We start from the raw sequence: 14,746 nt of genomic DNA, 5'->3' as shown, positions 1-14,746 counted from the left end.
TCCACAGGCCATCCAATTTGTTCATTCTTCTTCTTTTGGATCACAATGGATACTTTGCACTGAAGCTGATAAGCATTTGGCCATCCAATATACCTTCGAAGATCATCGATGGAGGATGAGGTCGCCCTACCATTGTCCAGCAACGCGGACCATCATCCCCAATGAATGGCCACCTAATTTGGCATGTTCGCTTGAGAGGCAGTCCGGGACCAACCAAAGGAATAAAGCCCAGAGACCTAAGATTGGAGCCATGCCAGCTCGAACCTGGCCCTTTGGCATCAGTTGTTGGTGGTGTGACCTTACCCCTTTAGTGGTCCACCAGTTCCTACTTCCACGGCACCCTGGACGGCCAACCCATCATTGCACACTGTATCAGCAAGTCATGGCAAGCCCTCAAAAGAGATCATATAAAGCTAAACTTTTTTTTGGGTTACCTTCCCCAATCTTTGAATGCTGATAAGCTGTAAAGTTTTTTTTCTACCTTTGGGACATATTCAATGAAGCAGTAGCCATCAAGGACAAAAACCACATGTCTAAGCAAAGGATATAGTTTTGTTAGGTACAATGATCCTATCTTTGCTGCTGAGGCGGCGGCATGAATCCATGGGTACAGTATTGAGGTGTCTTTTGGCAGCAGGACACTATATCTATCGTCAATACCTACATTAGTCCAGGGCGGCCTCCACCATAAACTCCTCTGCCAAACTTATCCAGGTCCTGCAGTCATTGCTCGAGGGAATCCTGGTGCATGTGGTTTCCCTTTCAAGACGGTGGTAGGTAGGTTCCACCGGAGCAAATAGGTGGGCCCGATCCCACTCCCGTCCTTTCGAAGGTCTCCCCCCCTGTCGCCTTCCGCCTACGTCTCCGAATAGCCGTTGTAGTCTGGACCAACATTAAAGTAGTGAGAAGGAATCATAATAATGGTTTTGTACATATCTGTTCTCCTTTATCACTCCCTCTCTCCTGGAAGTATGTTGGAAGCCAAGCCTTCCTTTCTATCTATCTTCCTCCTCCTAACCAACGCGCGTCGGTCGCCTCCCCGCTACGCCAAAATTAGTGTATCAGTTTCACTTTTCCAGGAATGGCCCCCACCCCGCGGGTGCCACTCTCATATCATCGCTAGTTCTCTCGCTTTGCGGGTGGGTGGTTGGTGCCTTTTTCCTATTAATAGATTAATTAAATGGATAATTAAGATCCATGCCAACGATCCCCAAATTTATATTATAAATATTTAGAAATCATTTTGAAGTAGAATATCCAAATCTCAGAAGAAGAAAATTTTTTATAAAATTTTTAACACAATCATCCGAATAGATTAAAATACTGATATGGTATGCAAAACGGAAATATAAGGTTCTGTACGTACCTGAGAGCATAATAAAAACATTTTTAATTCATCGGAAGGCTAAATATAAAATAACATGTAAATAGGAGGCGAAAAAAAAAAAAAAAAACTGGGAATCTTTAAAGATGCCATCTTATCATATCTTTTTCCAGAACGTTCCCTCTCGCCTAAAACCGAAGAAATCTAAACGTCTACCTCACATCTCAAGCGTCAGATGACCGTGCGTATGTTTGTGCGGCTATCATCGCGCAACCACCGATACCCAGCCTGATCTAGACCGCTAGTTTCCACTCATGGACTCCCCCACGTCATGGTCATCATGGGGGAGTATCCGGAATTGATGGCCGCGTATTGCGGCAGTTGATGAAACGCCGATCCCGGGAGCACACCACATTTCGGTCGGTTATCCCAAAAATGCCCCTCCGGAAGGCATCTTATCTTGTCCAGTTGTTATGACCAAAATGCCCCTGATAATAGCGGCGCTAATTTTTTAGACAGCACACGTGGCAATGACGCGGCCAATTTCATCTTTTTGGCTTTGGAGAGAAAAGAGATCACATCGTCGAGTTGTCGTAGATCGGGCATTCAACGAACACATCGATCTCTTGGGTCGCCCGCGACCGTCGATCCTGTTGTGGTCCGCGGATTCGATGGCTTTGATCGCTTCATACCGTACTGACACGTGTCCTTGGCCCTGTCATTGAATTAAATGGGCACCGTCCTCCGCCGATGGAGAAATTATTGATTGGACCACGCCCAGATGGATCAACGTAAACCTCGAAGCACGTATACGGTGGATAACATGTAATCGGGAATTCGTGAAATGCAAAGGCTAATATGGCGTGTTATCCGGGATTTGGCTTAGTTGTCCATCCAACCGTCCAGGCATCGGCGACGTGGCTCCATTAATCTTTCGTCTAATAGCCTACCATCTTTTGTCATCCAGTAAATTTGTATTGTCTCCTCGCCCGTGGTTGGATGGGGTGTTGGGTGATCAAGACCTCCGTATTGCATGCGCCGGATGTTATTGGACGGCATCAAATCCCAGGATAACATGCCATGCTACTCTATATATTTCATTAATTTTCAATTACACGCTATCCATCATATATATATATATATTGAAATTTATTTTAATTTATTTACATTTAATATATAAAATAATTTTTTATGATCAAATAACTAGAATTTCACATAGCTAGTTTGTCCACGTCTCTCGTGTTAGCTCAATTTTAAAAACTTTCTATTTCAATTACTTATGCGAAAAAAAATATTTTTAATTATTTTTTTTGAAACACTTGTTAAGTCATTTCAAGGTTTTATAAACATTTTTCTTGTTATCTTTAGGATGTACCATGTCAATATTTTTTTTAATGATAAAAAAATAGAAAACTATATTACATGTTTAACAAAGTTATACAAAAAATAGATATACATAGACGATGAAGTTGACCATCTTCTCACCACAACACCCCACTCAACGTTAACTGAAACCTGAAAACAGATCTTAATACATATGAATTGAATAAGTAGGAAGAAGACAAAAAATTTCCTACAACCAAAAGATGAGAGGAATCTTATATAACACTAAATGGGACCTAAGAGTGCCTATATTTATTAGAAAGACAATATAATATTGAACCAAGGAAATATGTTTTGGTTTTTGCTATAATACTATATAAATTCATTTTGGAATAGATTTATTTTTAATCTCTTTCTTCATACACAATAATATTATAATGATTAAAAAAATTGTAACCAACTATTACATACCTATAGAAATGTTGAATTTCAATCTTTTTTTCCTCTCAGAGTAACCCCCTCATTTGCTATATTCGTATTTGTGCTTATGGTTGTGGTTGAGAATGGCATAATTGTTAGATAGAAGTTAGATTTATTATGCAACAAAGATTGAGTTTTGCTATAGTTCCTAATCATAAGCTCTAAAATTGTGCATTATCAAATTATAATTTATTCCTTGTGAATGTATCAATATCAAATAAAGATACTCTTTTAGGAAATAGAGGGTTATGGTTTGGCTCACTTTTGTAAGCATTTTTTACGTCTTTATTGAAACTTATATCTTTACGGTAAAATAAGGTCGTACAAGAAATGAGCTAGTGCAAAGGATGAGAAAATTTCTTAAATCAATATTTTGAGGGCAGAAGAAAAAAGATCGAACATATTAAACTTCTAAGTGGTTGATCTCTAGACTTGTTGGATGCACTTTATATAAAATTGTCGGTGAATAAAATAATATATATATATCAAGAATAGATCATAGTTCCTTTTATTTCAGATTATTTTACTTTGAGATGATTCATCTTATCTATATATATAGGTTTATTGTGCGAATAAAGCATATTGCATATCAAGTTTAGCAACATAAATATCAAGAAAAAATATGATGCTTCACTGAAAGAGGATGCTGTGGATAGATCAAAAATAAAAATATGAGTTTTCATTGAATATCACAAATCAAATTCATTTTTCCTCCTTGACCATAGTTTGTGTTTTACAATGAGGGCAACTACTTTTTATAGAAAAAATAGGAAATAGTTGAAAATAACCCAAGGGTAGGTGAATAAAGCAGTGTAACATAAGCTATGAATTGGGGTTTGAAAATGATAGTGTTGCTAAATGATGTCCCTATGATAGAAGCAATTATGAAAATGAAGAATAAAATATATCCCAAATAATCGAGATGATTCTTTGCTTTATTGACTAGCTCAACTAACTGTGCCCAATAAAATATTGATACAAGGATTCATGTGCATCTGCTTGGCTATGCACATACCATATACTAAATATATATGTACTAAATTTAATTAGCATGACTGTATTGAGAATTTTTATAATAAATAAGCAAAATGCTGAAATTATATTTATAACTAATATTTTTCATGCAATATTAGTTACCAAGCATCTTTATAATGATCCATGAACTTAGTTTATTTATTTACCTTTTTTTAAAGAATAATTCGTTGTGCTGATTCAAAGATTGATACTAACACATTTAAATTTGTTTCTTAATTAACTACATGCATTTCCAAGGCAAAAGCAGATTAAAATTCAAAACTCGATCTACATATTCCAAAACGATACATGGTCAACCCTTAAAAAAAATGATTCAATGCATTTTCAAAATCTAGGCATGGATAATTATAGTGTAAATGGTCTCTCTCTCTCTCTCTCTCTCTCTCTCTCTCTATATATATATATATATATAAACCTTGGGCTTCATGACACCCATATTCAGCAGCCAAACCTATGATGTTATGCTTCAATCAATAACTGATCATATCCCTGATATTTCCCTTGTTTCTTTTGGTGTCCTTTGCGCAGGCTCCGGTCGTTTTCTAAAGCAGCTGCGGGCCACCACGCGGTCTGCTCTCTCCACGGCATCCTTCGCAACAGTTGTCCTCACGTAACGGGGACGTTTCGGTAAAGAAACAAAAGAATCTCCTCCAGGGGCATTTTCGTCAACCAAAAGAACAGGCCCACCGACATAGCGCTGGAGATTTTAAAAAACGTTAGCGCTACGCTCAGTGGCATCCCCGTAAATTTTACAAGATACAGTAGCAAAAGCGTCATCCGGCCCTCTCTCCCGACGTACTCTCGCTCGTACTCCTCTCTTTACTCGCCTCTTTTATATCCAACGTTCTCTCGCTTTGTTTTTTCGCCCGACAGCGGCTTATTTTATTCCTTCGGAGATGCAGATGCGGAGCTGTTGCTAGGGCTTCTTCTCGGATTAGATCTGGTAATCTTCACGTTGCTCGTTTTCCGGGGTTTTGTGATGTCGTTTGCTTGTTTTTTCTTTTCTTCGAGATCGTGGGAATTAGAGTGGAGAACAAGGGGGCACGCTTTCCGAGTATAGATTTGATCATGGTTCTGAGTTCAGGTCCCAATCGGGCAATGCATGTCGGATCTGGGGGTTTTCTTTGCTTTTGTTGGGTTCTTTTGGATAATATGCTTGTTTTGAGTGTGATCTTGGGGGAGATTCGCGTGCAGATGGTTCAAGAAGTTGGAGATTGGTGGGTTGTTTGCTGTGGATAAGAGCTGTGAGCTTGATGTCTGGGGATTTTGGAAGGATAGGTTTCTTGGAGCTTGTTCCGAACTTCGACTTGTACGTTGTTTTTTGGGATAAAAGTTTGAATTTTTACTTATTCTACGGCTGTGTTTTGGTGGTAGATTTGGGTTTGAATAATGGTGCTTTGAAGGATTTTCGTGTTGCGGGAGCTTGAGATGTGTGGTTCGTTGATTTTAGCTGTTTACTTTTCAAATTGTGTGCCGTAGTGAAGACGTAATATGGCTCGAAATGTGGGAGGTCTGAAGCTTCGCTCCAGCGTTTGGTTTGTTTGTTAGGGACTAATTCTTCAACTTTTATTGAACCGTGTTGTTTTGAAATGATGTTTCATTTGCTAGACCTAAGATCGGATATGGCTTTTCTTTATAATTTAGAGAAATCTTCGTAAAGTAGTTTGATTTGGGGTTCTTGATTTATTGGAGCTAATGAAGATGTTCCAGAGCACCTTCTTTTGTGATTGGTTTGACCTGAAAGGAGAGATTTTGTTTGCGGTGCTAATGAAGAATCTTCTTCTTCTTCTTCTTTCTCCAAATGAGCCTGATTTGTGATTTTTGTGGAACTGAATTTCCTTCTTTCTCTTATATCCTTGGATGATAAACTTGAACTAGAAATGATGGTACCAAGCTTCATTTTTGCAAGGTTGCTAAAAATGATAGTATATATGTATGTATGTGTATAATCTTTCCTTCCAAATTGCAGTTCTTGAAGAAGATTATTCTAACTTAACGCATATTTGACGGCATTAATGCTTGTCTTAAATTACAGCATTTAAGGCAATGTGTTTTAATCTCTCTCTCACAACGGGATATAACACTATTTAACCGTTTACGGTGAAAGTCTTTTTTTATACACATACAGTTTTTTGAAAGTATTCACTTGGACGATGTAACATTGATGGTAAGAGTAGGAGGGATTTCCTTTTTATTTGGCTGTGCTAGTTCTGCTCAGACATTGAATAAACTGGGGATAGCATATTAGACTTTTGAATGATTTAAATATGTCAGCATAAAATACGTTTTTTTTTTTTTGATAAGGAAAATTACTTGTTTTTTAGAAGCATTTTTATTTCCAAACCTCCTTGCATCTATCTGAAGTTTTCTTTCGCCGTATGAGATCTGACAAATGCTCATTACTACTGGCGGGTCACTGCAGATTTATTGCAGCTTATGCTGTTGATGCTCACAGTTTTGCCCGTCCTTACTGGAAGCTTGCTGGAGATAGGCACATATCTGCTGTTCATGAAGTCATTCTCTGAAATGGAAACCCTTGAGGACACCAAGGGAAGAGTGCCAAATATTGATGACCTCAGAATTAATTGTTCTTAGAGTGACACAACAAGATGGAGGGAGAGATAACTGCAAACAGAGTGCTGGATTACGCTGCCTTCCAGATATCATCAAACCAAAACAGGTGATACATGGCCAACCATATTTCCCATATACTTCCTGTTTATCATATTTACCTTTCTTTCATTTCTTAATTGAATTTAACTAATTAGCAGAAAAAGGCATGTACATACAGATCGCATGAACAAGAGTTTGAGTTTTGTTGCAAGCAAGTTTTTGATGACTATCACCAAGAAAATGTGGCTAAGTCTGAGATTATATTAAGAAATTACCGTCATTTTAACGATTTACCTTTGGTCTTTCTATCACCTTATATTTACATGGATTAGGAGTTTCCTTATGTAGTATTTCATTCTTTTTTCTTTTTAACTCCAAACTGCAGATATGAGGCATTTGTTTGCAGCGAGGGCAAAACAGAAAGGCTAGCTTCTGGTGCTTTGGATCAGCTAGCATTGCACTTACCAGAAGCAAAAAGATGTCAATATAAGTTATCCAGTCAAAGCTTCCAGCTACAACTAGTCGAAAGCCTCGAGGACTCATCCTGGTTCACCAAGTCCACTCTAGGAAGGTATTTATATTAATGATTGAGATTTTATACGTATATATTTATAATACACACGCACACACACACACACACATATGGATGCATGTCTATTGTAGTCATGCTGATTATCAACAATTTTGTTGTTCAGATTCTTGCATATTGTCAATTCGCCTGATGTGTTAAAATCTGTCAATGCAATTGAAAATGAGATGTCACAGTTGGAGGATACCAGAAGATTTCATCTTTCTCTATATGTTAAGGTAATGTTATTCCCTCCACCACCCCCCTCCCTCCCTTTTCCAAATATCGATCGGCGAAGCTCTAATATACACCCCTTTATCAGGATCATCCAGATCATCCTGGAAGTCAAACAGCAGGTATCTTCTGAAGGGCCTCTTTGAACTAATTTTGGTTACACTGTCAACATATATAAAACTGTGATACTGTATGATTGCATGGCTTGATAAATTTAACCAACCATACGCACTGGTTTCCAAAAGCTATTTTATATTTGGAACTCTGCTACTTTCATCTACCTGTATCATTTGCAAAGCTTGGTTGTTTTCCATAAACATGCATGAACTATTTTTTTTTTCTGGTTTTCTTTTGCATCATTGCATGTCTTGTTTGTTTCAGAGCCAAAAAAATAAAAAAGAGAAGAAGAAGGATCCTTTGAGACAACAAAAACTGCCTTAGCTTTACATCCCCCTGGCAAGAGAATTATTTAGATAGAAGGTCTTGGGTAGTTCCAAGCACCTCATTAGTGTAAGTAGGATGAAAATTATTGAGACAACCAATAGGATACATTCGACTGAGAATTAAAAATAAAAAAAAACATATCAATGTGTCCTATTGGATGATCAGAGCAAGCTTTTCATGACCCTGCTTGTTTGGTTCCTGGCTCACTTGATTAGCAAATCAGCTGAACTAGAGCAAGGCTTGTCTTCGTTGAGCTCAGCTTGATTAAGCTTGAGCCATCTCATTTAATTTTGATCCTATTTAATCTTCATTGCCCTTTCCACCGAAAACTTTATCAAAATTGTTGACAGATTAAATCCAAGTTCGGTATTTTTACCTTCTCTTTGAAACATTTGGTGCATTTTAAACTGCCATTCATCTGTTAAAAAAAAAAAGCAGAAAATATTCCTCTAGTTGTCATCAACATTGAGTGGGTAACTGCATGCTTCCATTTTTCCCCTAATGATTATCCAAAGTTTTACATATTTGCCTTCCCCACCTTTATTTTATATTCATGCTTTGACTTCAGTTGATGGTTGAACTGCAGAAATTTATGTATGATACTGCTTACATGAGAGCTATCTGCATATTGCTACATATTATAAAAACATTCAATGAATTAATTGGGCGTATAATTTTAGCATGATGAGATACTTTGTTTGTTATGTTTCTTCTGTCTGCATTCCCTTTTCTTGTGCTTTGGATCATGTTTACTATGTTTTCATTTTATTTCTCAAAATGCCAGTTTCTTCTGTCCTGACAGATGGCTGCTTGAATGAGGTGGGGCTAACACAGAAAGTAATCGCCTTTCCCCGTGTTGCCTTTTATGGGTGTCGTTAATGTTTGTGCTATTTCAGCATTTTACACAGAAAGTTAGCATTAGGTTACTACTAAAAGCTTATTTTGAATCCATCCACAGATAAATGTTGAAACAATGTCATCAGATGCTACAAAGTAAGATCTCTGGTTTTTCCTACTTCCTGTTGGATGCTGTTCTTGGCCTAATCATAACTCAACTACTAAGATGCATACTGCCAGGAATGACCTGCTGCGAGCAATTGACTTAAGGTTCACAGTACTAAAAGAAGAGCTGGCAGCCTCTTTTGACCGAGCTGCAGGCACCACTTTGTCCAGTAAACAGATTTCTGATCTAGAGGCATTTGCTCGCCATTTTCAAGCAGTAGATTTGAGGTATGTTGTCATGAATTTGGTGCATAAGTTTATCAGAGTCTGTTAATAAAAGTTTAACCAGTTTGGCATATAGCTGATGACCAGGCTGTCTATTCCTCAATTTTTTTCACTCTCTTGCTTGCAGTTTCAAAGTTTGACAAAAATATTTTTAATATTTTTGGCCTCTTCTCTAATTTTAAAACGCTGCCCCCACTTTTGGGTCCATAATATCATATTTTGTCCCTCGTAACTTTTTGTTGCTGTTCTTAAACTTATTTTTTGGGGGTTTGCCAAGTTCATCCCTTTATTTCTATGGTAATCAGGAATTCATTGGTGAAGTATTTGGCTATTGTTCCAAAGGACCAACTGGCAGAACCGACAGTTGAACAGACAACGCATTCAGAAGATAGAAGGAACAACTGTGAAGATACTGCTGAAGCGATTTGTCAGCCAAACCAACAAATTGATATGGCAAAACCTTTCAGCGATGGTTCCTCACCAGCAAAACTTGCACAAGTTGAGCGTCAAAGCTCAACAGAAAGTGAGGAATCCTCTGACTCGAGTGATGAAGATCGGACTTGTGTTGAAAGAAGCAGGCCTCTTACAAGATCTGCATCACCTAGGAGGTCTGCTTCCCCCATGCGACGAATCCAAATAGGAAGATCTGGATCTCGAAGGTCTACTGCACTTACTATCAAGAGTCTTAATTACTTTCCTGTCAGGGAAAGAATTCCATTTAACCGGGATGCTGATAGGAACAACAGTGGAGATGAATCTGACCAACCACAGAAGAAATCTGACAACACAGTAAGAAGGATGAGTGTACAAGATGCTATCAATCTCTTTGAGAGCAAACAAAAAGGGCAGAATTTGGATATTCAAAGGAGAGCTTCAGGAGTATCTATTAGTACCAATAAATCTGTATTAAGAAGATGGAGTGCAGGTACGGGCGATTCTTTTGACCATAGCTCACAGCAAAGTGCCACAAACAATGGATCCCTTAACACTTCCATTGATTTAGCCCCTGAGGCAGAGGAAAAGAACTTGACTGAAGTGAAGGTGGAGTCCAATTTCCCAGGAAGCTTGAATCCAGATGAAAACACTCAGAATAGGGAACCATCAGAAGTGGTGAAGATGGCTTCCCCTCCAAAGAATAATCCTTCTGATTTAGTAAAAGCCCAAGCTGAGGAAATTAGTGACCAAGCAGCGGCCTCTGCTGAACAGAATCAACATGAAGAAGCAGAGCTTAATCAGATGTTGATGAAAATGATGGAGAGCAAGCCTGGAAGATACCACGAGACTACTACCTCTACAGTTGCATACCAGGATGTCGCCTCCGAGCAGAAAGGGGGCTTGTATAGTCAGTACAAGGAGAAAAGAGATGAAAAACTTCGAGCTGAGAATGCTGGAAAGGGTGCAGCAAAGGAAGGCCAACTTGAAGTGATGCAGGAAAACCTTGAACAGAGCAAAGCAGTGACAGCCTCAAAAGCTGGGGGCATCATAGGGAAACATAATTCAATAAGTAATTCTCAAAGGCCACGAAGAAATTTGTCTCCACCTGTGTTAGTCAAAAAGGATGTTTCAAAAACAGCATGTCCAAGAAAAGCTTCACCAAAATCATCGCCCTTGCCAACTTCACGTAACTCATGGTCGTCCGGATCTTCACTGAAGGCTAATGGATCACAACCAACTAAAACCTCTCCTAGGATGGCTCCAAGCAATACCACACCAAACCACAGAAAGCCCCAGTCAACACCTTTACGGGCTCAACCTAGCCCCAGAACAGAAAGACCGGTACAGAAAGGCAGGAAGGGATCCCCAGCTGATGCCAAACCAATTTTGAGAAGTCGAGAAGAGCAGAAGAAAGTAATGACAAAAACTAGCAAAGTTGCGAAAACCAAGAGTCCAGGAGCAACTGGAGATGTCTCCCGTGCTATATCAGCCAAACCAAATTTCTACAACAAGGTCACAAAGAAGAGTAGTGTAGTACCGCTGGAGTCAAAAGCCTTCTCGAGAAAAGGAACTGGAATAGGCCCTGGTACTGGCTCTGCGATGGTCAAAACTAAAGTTTCTTTATCAGATGATTCCGTAAAAAACAGTGGAAATCTTGCTCAAACTGAAGAAAAGGAGTCTGTTCCTGTGACAGATGAGTCAACCACTAAGGTACTAGAGGTTGATCTCGTCCAACCAACAAATCATGTTGATGCAAGTCTAGAAAATTCACTAGATAATGATTTGATTCTTGAAAAAACAGAAAACTCGAACCATATATTAGCTGTATTAGACAATGGCTTCCAGAACCGGGTGGAACCTCCTGCTCCTGAGATTCAACCTGATGAGGATTTGGGCATCTCATCAGCTGCATGGGTGGAAGTAGAGCATCAGGAAGTTTCTGCTAAATGTGACAATGGCATGTCAGAAATCAGCATCTCGCCTGGGATTGCACCAGCAACATCATCAAGCCCCCGGATCCATCATTCGCTGTCACAAATGCTGCAAGCTGACTGCAGTGAACCAGACATCATTGAATGGGGAAATGCTGAGAACCCTCCAGCCTTCATCTATCAGAAGGATGCTCCCAAGGGGTTGAAAAGGCTCTTAAAATTTGCTCGAAAGAGTAAAGAAGCAAATGCGACTGGTTGGGCGAGCCCATCAGTCTTCTCTGAAGGAGAGGATGATCCAGAAGAATGTAAAGCTGCAAACAAGAAGAATTTGGATTCCCTATCGAGGAAAGCTGGCATTGGTAAGGGATATGGCCAGCAGAAGACCATTATGTTAGGTGAAAGCCTTGATGGTGGGAATTCTTGCAGAAGGGCTACAGACTTCCTTGGGATGCATGACATCTTATCAGGTATACTTTGATTTCCATAAAAAATATCAGCACTTTATTTTAATATTATAAAGTACCAATTATAGACTTGTCTCTAAGAAGAGTAAGATACTGAGACCCCAATAGTGTTATCCTATTCTCCAACAAAAACCAGATAATATAATATTCTTTTCTTTAAAACAATTAACTGCTTACTGGTCAGAATGCACTGAGGTCATATTTTCCATGCATAAAATAGTGTTGAGCATTTGTGATCCACCTAACAAGAAAAACGGATGGCCATGATCGCATCTAATCTGAGCTTTTCTGTTTCAGGGAACTAATATTGAAAAGTGTGCTCCTATTTTTGTATCACCCACTCCTCTCTCCTTTTTTTCTTTCTTCAAGTTGTTCCCTGTTTTGCTTACAACCTCAATCTTCTCTTGAAGATGGGAACTGACGCAAGGGGTGCTTTTGTTGAAGGATGAATTGTACCACGTATAACTCATGGTTATGGATAGGTGGCTCAGGGGCTCGTGGATGGGCGGTTAAAGTTATTTATCTTATGATCGTAGAGATTTTCCTTGAAGTGTTAGCTACATTCCCCATATCCAATGCCCATATCAGATGAATAATATAAACGTATACATGTTTTTGGTATTCCAAATTGATTATCCCGATCTATTAAAGTCAGCTAGTTAGCTCAACTTGCAAGAGAGGCAATTTGTTGCCAACCAACAATGTGCATCCTTCTTAAGGTGGCGCCTTGAGCTAAAATAGGTTTGAGTGGAATAATTTCATTCATGTGAACCATGAATCAAGAAACATATTGAACTAATTATATGCTAACCATTTGTTAGTCTATTTCATTTATTGCTTTTAATGCTTGGATAATGGTTCCATCAGCTCAATCAAGTAGAAGTAGTTTCACGTCTCTGAGATCTGACGAGTCACGCGAAGGGCATGTTCCAGTGGCAGCGACCTCAACCAAGGGTAAGTTGTGTTGCAATGGACCTGTGCAAGTATTCTTATTCATATTAATGTTGGGCGCAGCTTTTCAGCTTTTCATTCTTGTATGTAATTCCCCACCATCTTTACTTGCAGCTTCTAGGTCATTCTTCTCTCTGTCAACGTTTAGGAGCAGCAAATCAAGTGAGACAAAGCCTCGGTAATACCCAGCATCGTTCCAAGTCATGGTGGAGATCGGTTGCCGTCAACAATTCCCCTCAACCAGGTGTAGACGCCAGGTCTGCTTTGAGGAAATGTTTCCTTTCCACATCCAGTTTTTCTTGTGTTTGGGCTGTTGTTATTATTTTGTTTATAATCCCTGCTTATATTGTTATGTTTTACCTGTAAATGTAATAACTATCTCAGTGATTTTCTTCAGAACATTAACATGTTTCATGTAAGGGCAATTTAACACGTCCAGAGAATACATGTCTGGAGTGTCAGTACGCACCATAAATGAGTAGCTGTTAGCTTATTTTATTTTATTTTATTTTTGATAGAACGGATTCTCATGCAGCTCAGGTACGAATACATCAAAGAAAGTTAGACGAAAGAGTCTCCTAAAATCCTCACAAGATGTCCTCCACATCAGTTCATATTGTCTATCCAGTATGTCTAGCCAAATAAGAGGCCATTCGGTCGGTAGCATAGCAATTTTGGCCTCGTGATAGATGAGGTGAAGGTCGGAGGAAATGCAATTTCTCATCAAGCATCGTATCGTGAAGAATAGGATACGCATTCGTCTGGGGGCAAATATTATCAAAGTCAAGCAATCATGATAGTAGAATCTCCTTCCACTACTTGTCTCTTAGCTTTGAGTCACAATCTCTTAGCTTTGAGTCACAATCTGATAAAAAAAGTACAGCCCCAAACTACTTGTAGCTTCATTGATGGAATCGTGCTCCCAATAAGATGGTGTCCGTTAGCAGCTATGAATCTCGAATTGGGTTTGCGGATCATAAAGCTTGCATCTCTTTTGTTGTCTCGGATCTTGCTATCAAAATTGATCTTGAGAAATTCAGGAGGTGGGAGCTCTCAAGTAATGAACACCATTTGAGTTGCTGCTGAAGCAATCTGAGAGCCCCAGATAGTTAAGGTCGAATCATGCGATGAATAGCTCATGACCTTCGTAGCTTGAATCGTCGCTCTCTCCAAGATCTCGTTGTCTGTCACATTGCCTTGAAGACTTTTCTATTCTTGGTCAGTCAAATATGATAAGTTATATAAATGGCTAGGATCCCCGTGGCTCTAGGCGAGTCAGCCTCCTTAATCCTCTTAAGAACCTCCAAGAAAGCTGGGTCGGCTCCATTGGGACTAGGGCCATCAGAAAGACTTGCAATCTCCCATACCTGATGCGTTTTGAGTTTTGGAACAATTGAAAAGGATATGGTCCATAGTCTCCTCTTTCCTGCCACAATAAGGGTATATCAGCATAATATCCATGCCTCCTCTGGCACTCAAAATGGTAGTGGTGGGAAAGCGATGCTATGCCACCTTCTAAAGGAACATTATGACCTTCGGATGTATCTGCAACCTCCAAAGCTAGGCCCTCTCAAGCCTCTTGATCAAAAGCTCTCTGAACTCATACAGATCTCTGGTCACAACTCTCAGCATGCAGGCCAACCTCTACATTATCACATCCAGGCTAGCATTCATGGGCACCACAATAGATAAAAATCCTCTCCGCTAGGTCAGCGTC

General features: G+C 39.3%; 1 protein-coding gene across 2 annotated transcripts; it reads left to right on the top strand.

Moving 5' to 3' along the window:
• The first annotated feature begins 4,965 nt into the window (after window positions 1-4,965).
• LOC105057241 (uncharacterized) lies at window positions 4,966-13,532 on the top strand. 2 transcript variants are annotated; one of them, XM_010939779.4, is made up of 11 exons: window positions 4,966-5,105; window positions 6,585-6,842; window positions 7,161-7,346; window positions 7,471-7,582; window positions 7,666-7,699; window positions 8,824-8,858; window positions 8,980-9,014; window positions 9,099-9,251; window positions 9,554-12,081; window positions 12,946-13,032; window positions 13,144-13,532. In XM_010939779.4, exons 2-11 carry the CDS (start codon window positions 6,772-6,774, stop codon window positions 13,209-13,211), a joined length of 3,309 nt encoding a protein of 1,102 aa, XP_010938081.1. In that variant the 5' UTR covers window positions 4,966-5,105; window positions 6,585-6,771; the 3' UTR covers window positions 13,212-13,532. The 2 variants fall into 2 exon arrangements, with proteins under 2 accessions (XP_010938081.1, XP_010938080.1); XM_010939778.4 differs by having other exon boundaries at window positions 8,806-8,858.
• The last annotated feature ends 1,214 nt before the right edge of the window (window positions 13,533-14,746 follow it).

The sequence above is a fragment of the Elaeis guineensis genome, chromosome 14 (genome assembly GCF_000442705.2).
Source record: "Elaeis guineensis isolate ETL-2024a chromosome 14, EG11, whole genome shotgun sequence".
Taxonomy (NCBI): Eukaryota; Viridiplantae; Streptophyta; class Magnoliopsida; order Arecales; family Arecaceae; genus Elaeis; species Elaeis guineensis.
The sequence above is the reverse complement of the archived record's forward strand: the minus strand, read 5'-3'. Positions and strand labels throughout refer to the sequence as shown.

Bases quoted from the DNA above. Each gene is read 5' to 3' on its own strand.
- LOC105057241 (XM_010939778.4), top strand. From the start codon at position 6,772: ATGGAGGGAGAGATAACTGCAAACAGAGTGCTGGATTACGCTGCCTTC. The intron at 7,700-8,805 runs GTATCTTCTGAA...TCAAAATGCCAG, and splicing joins TCCTGGAAGTCAAACAGCAG to TTTCTTCTGTCCTGACAGAT. The intron at 9,015-9,098 runs GTAAGATCTCTG...GCATACTGCCAG, and splicing joins ATGTCATCAGATGCTACAAA to GAATGACCTGCTGCGAGCAA.